The sequence below is a fragment of the Myotis brandtii genome, unplaced genomic scaffold (assembly GCF_000412655.1).
Source record: "Myotis brandtii unplaced genomic scaffold, ASM41265v1 scaffold186, whole genome shotgun sequence".
In the NCBI taxonomy this organism is placed as follows: Eukaryota; Metazoa; Chordata; class Mammalia; order Chiroptera; family Vespertilionidae; genus Myotis; species Myotis brandtii.
Window position 1 is genome coordinate 49,905 of NW_005356905.1, and position 9,996 is coordinate 59,900.

The 9,996-nt window shown below is 39.8% G+C and overlaps 1 protein-coding gene across 6 annotated transcripts in view; it reads right to left on the reverse strand.

Annotated features, from left to right (window-relative positions):
* VEPH1 (ventricular zone expressed PH domain-containing 1) overlaps nt 1-9,996 on the reverse strand; it is a 79,282-nt gene that overhangs the window by 49,524 nt on the left and 19,762 nt on the right. For all 6 annotated transcript variants that reach the window (XM_014537953.1, XM_014537954.1, XM_014537955.1 and 3 more), the window contains one exon: nt 7,001-7,216. In XM_014537953.1, the coding sequence (XP_014393439.1) occupies nt 7,001-7,216 (216 nt within the window). The remainder of the gene's footprint in view (nt 1-7,000; nt 7,217-9,996) is intronic.

A 9,996-nucleotide genomic window follows, 5' to 3' on the forward strand; every position in this document is an offset into this window, starting at 1 on the left:
TAACACACTCAATTTTTCTGTCTCCGCCCCCTCCCCCCCATAGGTCATCTGGAAACTTCTTAAATGATAGGAGAAGGGAAACATGAAGCAAAAAGCAAATAGTTCATATAAACACTAAGGAATTGTGACCAAATGCTCACAATCTCTAAACAGTGCCTAGACAGTTCCTAATGTATCAAGAAGCCAGGGGCACTGCTGACAGCAGGGGTCCTCAAACTTTTTAAACAGGAGGCCAGTTCACTGTCCCTCAGACCGTTGGAGGGCCTGTCCATAGTATAAAAAAAAACTATGAACAAATTCCTCTGCACACTGCACATATCTTATTTTGAAGTAAAAAAACAAAACGGGAACAAATACAATATTTGTATTTGCATGAGGACCCCTGGCTGACAGCAATGGGATATGAGTGAGGAGCTGGGAGGCAAAGATAAGGCTGGACAGACACAGGCCCTAGGACCTGACAGGTACTATACAACCTCCTTCCAACAGCTGTGCTTTGCTCTCAGGTGGAGCGAACGGAGTTGCTAATGCAGTAGATCGCAGGCCCGTGAAATTGTCTTATCACTAGGATTCTTTGGAGCACAGAAATGCTAATGCTAACGTGCCAAGAAAGGCCTATGAATACTCACACAAATAAACCACTTTAGCAGCAGCTGTTAATGCCAGAGCCTGTGAGAGACCTTGCCCCTCAGTGCAGACGCGAGCAGGCTGGTATGTGTATCAGCTTACACACAACTCAGTGCCCAGTACTCAGGGAATAAAGTCAGTGAAATGCAGGGTAGAAATAAAGACATGTTCAGGGGGACGGTTATATCTGCCTGGAGAAGCAAAACAAGAGGCCCTTGTTCTACAGATGCCAAGAATTATATTTCTTAACTAGATTAGCACAAATTTGAGCTTTTGGTGGAGATTTTCCTCTTGAAAATGTACGTTGGGAACGTTTCCCAGTGTTTTAAGATTGAAAAGAATAAAGCTAAGTAGAAGAGATATTTATCTGAAATGATAGCAACTAAAAAGCTCTTTGGCCTTGAATTCAAGTAAGAGCCGTAAAAGAGTAGTCTCAAGAAATAGCAAATGTCATTTATTAAAATAGCTATTTATGGTTATTCATCCCGCATCATTGATTAGATAATCAAACTAAATTTGGATTTACATAAAAAATGCTTGGTTCTTAGTAGCACAGCCTTGTAAAATCTAGATGGCACATAAGCCTAAGTTTTCCCAGTATATTTTCTGCCACATAATCAGAGCGGGTCTCAGGAACCTGGGGGGGTGTCCCAGTCTCCTTTCATTTCATGCCACTGTTTCATGTGGCACTAATTGAGAAATAAGTACCATGACCCACTCTGAAAGAAGGGCTATTGGTGTGGAAGCCAGAAAACAGCCACGTCTCTTAAACTATTTGTTCATTTGTTCACTCACTCATTCATTCAAAAAATATTATTTTGAGCACTGACTATGTGACATTCACCTGTTCTAGGTGCTGGGACTACATTCGTGAGCAAAACAGAACTTACATTTTGGGGAGGGGGACATAGGCAATGAACAATGGCTATAACAAGTAATTAAATTAATAGCCTTTTAGAAAGTGCTGTTTTAGGGTCTTCTGCAGATGATGCTTATGATGACACCAAAGTCAATACTCATGCAGCACTTTCTGTGTCCTAAAGGTTTTATGTCTGTTTTTTAAATGTCTACTCATTTAATCCGCACAACAAACTTATGTGGCAATTACTCTCGTCATCTGCATTTTACAGATGACTAAACGGAGGCACAAAAAGATTAATTTGCTCAAGATCACACTGCATGTGAATGGTAGGTAAAGCTGGGTTGCCTATTGGATAAACTTCTAAACCAGCATAACCAGTCCTGCCCTAAGAGTTGCATTGGAAATGCTCTCAGAAGTGTCCAAAGCACTTTGCATGCAATGCCAATCAGGGACCGATTTTGACTCTTCATGAAACATAACTGAGGAAGAAGAAATAAGACAACCGACGTGTGGGATCAAAGAGAATGGTCAGTGGGATCTTCCTAAAGAGGAAAAACAGATACTTTCTGATTTTCTAACAGTATGATTTGGGGATTATTCTGATTCCTCCCCCCAGATAACCCCCTTGGGCAATCTCCCTCTCCATAGGGCTCATCAACAGTGTGAGCAAAGATGAGAGAGATGAAATGCAGAGCTACCTTGACAACAGCTCTGCTGAGTGATTTGGTTTGAGAAGAGACTGTAACTGCTCTAGAATCTCATTCTAGCAGACCAGCCATGTCAATGGTTATAACCTCCTTGAGGTGCATTTTAATTTTTCCAACCCTCTCCAGGTTTGGATTTATCCTACAATCTAATGTGGAGGGTGTCTTCCCCTTTATGATTTTTTGAGGGGCAAAGAAATAGGCATTGGCCAATCCTATGTAAAAACCAGGTCATAGAAAGCTATGGTTTGAGATAGGCACTTCCAGAGAGTGGCTTGACCACACAGGGAGGTGGCTTTTACAATAAAAGATGTTCTTCAGGAGCAACAAAGTTGTTATGCCCATTTTACAGTTGGCAGCACAGAGCTTTAGAGAGAGAAAGTAAGTTTTCTCTCATTTATGTAAGACCAAGAGCATCTGACTCTAAGGCCCTCAAGCTCTAAAGCTCTTTGCTATTCTACCTCTCAGCATCTCCTAAGAGAATCAGAATTTCAAACTGGAAGGTGATCTGGTTCATCCTTTATTTTCTAGATGACAGATTGAGAACCTTGTCTAAGGACTGAGGGTGGGCTGGTAAAAGCATATCACCTAAGGCAAGAGATAGCAGAACCCAGAAGTGCATGCTGCGCAACTGTATGGATTTTATATTGAGGAATGTCTAACAGGTGAATTCTGGAATTTTATATCATTTTAAGGTTAATGTGGCAAATTCATAAATTTAGGGACAAAGAAAAAGAATTCGATACAGGGGTCAGCCAAAGTAGGTTTACAGTTGCGAATGTACAAAACAGAGAGTTTATGCTTCTATCATTATTTACTAATTATTGTATTACTTATTTGTACAATCCACTTTTGTCCACCCCCTATAATTACTCATTAAAAGAGGAGCATAAAAAGGTCCTTTGGGGTAGATTGGAACAAGATCGAAAAAGGCAATTTTGGGGAAAATTAAGACAGAAAGTTTTTGTGTGAGAGTGAACATATTTAAATTTGAAATGACAATGAAATGGCCAGAAAAAAAAAATCAAGTGAAATAGCCAAGGACATGGAAAGAACTGGTGGGCCTTCGCCTGCTGCAGGAATTGCTTGTTTGGGGAGATGGGGTGGATGGAGAGAAAATCGCTCTTTTTTATTGTTGTGCAAGCTAAAAATGGTAAGGCTGCCTTTTGAAAATTGATCTACTCTTTATTTTACTGAAAAACAAAACACAGAACAGAATATGAGTCATTTGGATTTATACACGGTTCCCACAAGAACCCAAATTACAAGTAGGATAAAAATCATCTTTTTGGCATTCATTTCGGGCCAAATAGTTCTCCTTAAAATTGGATGAAAGCTAAATGCCAGTGCTGTGGCCACAGCCTTGCTTTGCTTCCTGGGCTGGCTTTCTGGTGTCACATCCCCAGGAGTGGCCTGGACAAGTTTGCCTTTAGGTTTTCCCACTGTCCATTACAAAGCCTTCTGCCTCCTTGGAGGGCACACTAAGAACACCCTGTACCCACACTGTCCCTACAGGCTGGTGTCTCTTGTCCCTCTCAACCAAGAGGCCTATCCCTTTGTCCTTCTCTTTATCTCTTTCCAAAACTATCAGTGCTTGTCCTTGGGTCCCTACTCTCAACAATCTTACAAACTCATTTACAGAGTCACTGAGTCATTGACCAGCAATAAGTTTGGCATTTTTATTTCTCAGAAGCATTTGCTTCCTCTTTACCATCCCACCCCCAACTTTGAAGTAGAAGCCCTAACCCCTTACCCAGAATGAAACATCGCTTTTTAAAAAAAAATTACATTTTATTGATTTTTTACAGAGAGGATCTTGTCCCTCTCAACCAAGAGGCCTATCCCTTTGTCCTTCTCTTTATCTCTTTCCAAAACTATCAGTGCTTGTCCTTGGGTCCCTACTCTCAACAATCTTACAAACTCATTTACGGAGTCACTGAGTCATTGACCAGCAGTAAGTTCGGCATTTTTATTTCTCAGAAGCATTTGCTTCCTCTTCCCCAACTTTGAAGTAGAAGCCCTAACCCCTTACCCAGAATGAAACATCGCTTTTTTAAAAAAAAATACATTTTATTGATTTTTTACAGAGAGGAACGGAGAGGAATAGAGAGTTAGAAAGATCGATCAGCTGCCTCCTGCACACCTCCCACTGGGATGTGCCCACAACCAAGGTACATGCCCTTGATCGGAATCGAACCTGGGACCCTTCAGTCCACAGGCCGACGCTCTATCCACTGAGCCAAACCGGTTAGGGCGAAACATCGCTTTTTATTAGAATTTAGGGCACTTAGAAGGGTAGCCTGCTCTTCTGACCTTGGTCTCCTTTCACAGATCTGGACTTTGGCACAAGCTGTTTTTTCTGCCTGGAATGTCCTCTCACTCCACCATTTCTATTTGGTGAAATTCCTGCTTAGTGTCCATAACCCTTCCCAAAGGTGATCTCTATCCAGAAAATCTCCCTGACTCTCTAGAACTGGCTACCCCGGGAGCCACTACCCACGTGAAGCTGCTGAGCCCCTGAAAGGGGAGTCCTCCAAAGTAAGACGTGCTAAAACGCACATCGGATTTATAAAACTTAGCATGAAAAAATAAAAGATCTCACTATTTTTTATATTGATTACATGCTGAATGCCGGGAGCCAATTCCAGCATGACAGCAAAGGTTTAATCATCTGGAGTGGCAAGGGCATTTCCCCAAACCTGAAAAGGGATGATTGTTTGCTGCCAGACAGCTCAGGGCATCTTAATCTACATGTTATTGCCTCCTACTGGCCAAACACCTGAACAGCCATAGGCTAGTACTTCCAATCTGACAATGGACTGTGTATATGAAACCTACCCTTTGAAGTGTATATCTCCACCTCACCTCAGGACAATTTGTGTTAATAAAAAGCATGGGGTCCTGAGACTAAGGAGATCTTAGTTTCTTTAGCTAGGCTCCTCTGACCCCCAATATGCCTTTCAAAATTATGCTTTGTCTCTGGACTCTTTATTAAGTTACACACAGCCCCTTCTCCAGATTGCTGAACCCTTCTTAATGCCGGAACAAGAACCCCGGCAGCTGAAATAATAATATTTTGGATATATTGAGTTAAGGAAAATATGTTATCAAATCAATTTCATGTGTTTCTCTGTACTCCTTTTTAATGTGGCCACTAGAAAAGTTTCAGTGACATCAGTGGCTCATGTTTGTGGCCTGCATTCCGTTTCTGTGGGTGGCACTGTGCTCGTGTCTAGACCAGTGGTTTTGAAATGGCAGTGGGAGCTGAAGCATGCAGCTGCTTTCTGTGTGCATGACCTTGGAGTGGCACTTTGGAGTAAAATAATATGTTTCTGATGTATGTCAATAACATATTCAAGGTAACCAATGAAGAACATATATTCGGTCTTCGTTGCTATATCCAAGCAATATCAAGCTCTCATTATACATGAAATCCCCATTTCCTCTCCTCCCATCCCTAACTCCAAAGATAAAAAACAAACAAACAAAACAAAACAAAACAGAAAAACCAGTGTGATAATGTGTGTAGAGTCTTTTGTTCAGTTCACCAGCCCCTGGACTGAATGTGAAATATGAAATATGCTCCAGTTTAGCATAGACAACTGTAAGAAAAAGTAGAAGAAGGAATGAAGCTAATAGTAGCGGCTACACACAGAGCTTTAACACAATGAGATGTTCTTGAACTGTGCTTAGTGGAACCAAAGTTCTGAGGGCTATTCATATACGTATTGTGTTCGGGTGGGGCGAGGGGAGAAAGTTTCATGGCTGAATCGCAGTGGAAAATGTTGTACTAATCCGTTAACCAGATTTCTTAATTGCAGGACTTTCTGAAGACTTTAATATACAATGAAGCATGTGATAGCTCAAAAGGGAAATGTTGAATTCAGTGTTTACCAACTTATTTGATCAATAATTCTCTTTTGAGAAGCAGCCATCAACATCACTGGTTGGTAAAATGTGTCATAGACGATGTTGCATTTTATGGGGAGGAAACTGTGGCTTAGGAAGTTAAGTGTCTTGCCCAACATTTCCATCTCACATAATTGTTTTGTGGCTGAGCCAAAATTCCAAATTGATATTTATGCCAGAGGAGAGAATTTAAACATGATCAGAACAGGTTAGTATTATTATTATGGATAATTAAAATAAACAGATGAACAAAATAGATCCAGAGACGTAGAAGCATGGAACAGATTGATGAATCTCAGAGGGAAGGCAAGGAGAGGGTGGGGGATGGGAAGAGATTAACCAAAGAGCTTGTATGCATGTGTGCATAACCCATGGACACAGACAATAGTGTGGTGAAGGCTTGGGGGGGAGGGGCGTGCGGAGTGGAGGGAGTCAGTGGGGAAAAATGGGGGACATCTGTAATACTTTCAACAATAAAGATAAATTTTAAAAAAAGAAACACACTTAAAAATGACAATTCTCTCCACATATTCCAAGCTCATTGTCCCTCAGTTCAGACTCCACTCCCTCTTTGGTCTCCTTTTCTGCATTTTCCAATATTCCTCATTTAAATCTTGGCACACATTGCTTTATTGTTAGCTTTTTATATGTATGTGTCTTATCTTTCCCAACAAATTAGAGCTTGCTGTGGTTTTCCTTTGAACTCCTCACAGGGGTTTGATAGAACCTGCTTGGTTTATTAATGACCGGTCTGTCTGGCTTAGTTATTGATGGTTTGCGGTATCTTTTGACAGTATCCAAACACTATAGAATATTGGCTCTTGGTTCAGAGCCATCACATGTTCACCTAAACTGCCAAGCCAGTATCAACTAGGCATGATGTTAAACACCAACCTACCTGTAAAATACAGCTCATGATATCAGAGGCGATTTTTGCATGGGGGGTGTCTTCGTCTTTCCCGGAGGGTCTCAGGTTGTGCTCCAGGCAGGAGTCCCAGAGCCCTACGAGGGCCTTCGCGTGCTTTTCAATGGACTCTGTCTCTCTGATGGCTGTTGTGATTCTGGTGATGCAGATCTCAACCACAGCCTGGTCATTGTTGTTGGTTTGGTAATCCTATTGGGAAGAAAACCTTCACTTAAATAATACTATGGAAAATAATCGCTCACAGGTCCGACAAAATACATACTGAGTCATTTAGCAAACAGGTGGGCCACACTGTGTGCTAGGAGGTAAGGCCCGATACCACCAGGGCCTCCTTCTTCCAAGACTGACTCTTGAGGAAGAGACAGAGTTGGAAACATGCTCAAATGGAACAGGTCCATGTGTCACAGACACACAGTCAGGGAGCAGGGAGAGGCCAAAGGAACTTAATTATTCACTTGCAAGTGGGTTTAATCTTCAGGCTATTTCAGTTTCTAAGCCCATTATTTTTTGCTCTGACATTTCAGTAACTTCGGTGAAATGTTTCAAGTTACCCTCCCACTTCTCCTCATAAGCTTTCTCTCTCTGTACACAATAGGACACATCATGTCATCTTTCTTTTTTCAACTCAGATAACTTCCAAATCCATATTAACTTTTCCCAATGCTGTTCTGTTCTAATTCTCCCTCAAATACCTAATCATCTTTATTGAGAGATGATATGATACTTCAAAACATCTAAATGTGAAAAATAGGCACACTGGTTTAATTTGGAAATCGGTCTGACTGGGAACTCCACGGTGGACTGACAAAACTGCAAGCATAATAGAGCAGTGAGGCCATCAGAGAGAATGTGATGGGGCTTTCTATTCCACTGCAAGTTCCACCTCTAACAACTTTTTTATACTATTGCCACTAATGCTGCAGTAACCATCTTATACACAAAGCTCTCTATCCCTTTTTTAAATATAAAGATTTTTTTTTTTAAGATTTGAGAGAGAGAGAGAGAGAGAGAGAGAGAGACCCTTTTTTAAATATAAATATATTTTTTTAAGATTTGAGAGAGAGAGAGAGAGAGGAAGGGAGACACAGAGAGAAAAATCAATTTGTTGTTCCACTTATTTATGCATTTATTGGTTGCTTCTTGTATGTGCCCTGACCAGGGATCGGATCAAACCTACAATGTTGGCACATCAGGACAACACTCTACCCAGCAGCCAGGACGAAGCCCTCTCCACACTCTAGATTACTTCTAGCCTAGATTCTCAGAAGTGGAAATTTCTGAGGAAAAGGAGAAGAATATTTTTAAAGCTCATGATACACTATGCAGAATTATTTTACAGAAAGGTCTTACTGATTTATACTTTCATCAGCTGGGTGAAAACATGCTCTGCCTATTGTACCTTTGCAAGAGCAAAGTATTTTTAAGTTTTGCTAATGTGATCAGTGAAAAACAATATCTCATTGCTATTTTACTTGGAATTTCCTTGATAGGAAGGGAGATTAAATATTTTGTCATGTTTATTGGCCATTTGTATTTCCTCCTTTAGGAATTGCCCACTGTATCTGATGTCTATTTTTCTTCAGATGACTTCATTAGTTTTGGTCCTCCCTTAGTGCAATATCTTTTTCTATTAAGGATATTAAGTCAACTTTTGGCATATTGCTTATGAATGTGTCTCCATGCTTCAGTATTTTTAGATTTTATTTTATTTTATTTGCTGCTATTTATTGACATGCTAAGTATTTAGGTAGTCAACTCTGTCAATCTTTTGGGGGCTTTATTGATTTTCATTTTTCAAATGGGAAATTCAAGTTGTTTAAATTATTAATATTTTTGAAAATGAAATTTATGGACATGGTTCAAAAATTGAAAAGATACAAAGAAACAGTTCACAGTGATAAGTAGTCTCCCTCTCACCCCAGTCTCCTTGCCCAAGGAAAACCAGGATCGCCAACTGCTCACATACTTGACAGAGGCCCTCCAACCACAGGCAAATGTTCATTTACACAAAATCCTTTCTTTCTCTGTAACTTCTTTAGCAGCTTTTCTTTTCACTTCAAGTTTTCCTTATCAAAGGTTTAATAAAATTTCACCCATATTTTTTCTAGATTAAAAAATATGTGAAAACATTAACATTTGGTATTTTAGAAATTAATCTCTTAAGTATTCACTTAACTCTTAAATCTATCTCATATTTATGGAAGTAAGAAAATATGCACATTGTATTCTGAATAGCTAATCAAGTTTTCCCACCATTATTTACTGAATAATTCATTTTCAATAATTGATTCATATACATCAGGTTCATTTCAAGGACGAATTTTTGTTTGCTTGTTCCATTTCTCAATTCTTTTACAATACTAATTTAGCTATTTTCTTCATCTAAGCTTCACAAACTTTTAAGTGTTTATTGGTGCATTTTATGTTTTTGTTGTTGCTGTTGGAAAAATCTTTGTTTTTTCCTCATTATAACTTTTAGTTATTGCTGATTAAGTCAACCTGCAGTTGACTTAATTTGTATCCAAATGTTTAGCTCCACTCTTTATAATTTTGATAATTTTTCAGATCATCCTCATAAATTTTTTGGAAGTATTTTTGTATTATATCTATATCTCTTATATATCTCCTGGTGTATTGTGTCAGCTATGATTTCCTAAGCTATTTAACACAAAAGTGATAAGAGCAAGAATACTGGTTTAATTTCTTGTTTTTATTTCCTTATTTTTGATATAAAATGTTATGGCCAAAAGCAAGAAAATGCTAAAATGTTTTATATTATCCTAATATATAAAAAGCCAGGGGCCGTCATGACTGAAACAACCGGACAGAGGACCAAACAGCAGGCCGGCCTGGGGTTAGTGAGGGATGATCAAACAACTGAACAGCAGTCTGTGTGGGGTGACCAGGCTGGCAGGGGGGGAGTTGGGGGCAACCAGACTGGCAGGAGGGGCAGTTAGGGGTGACTAGGT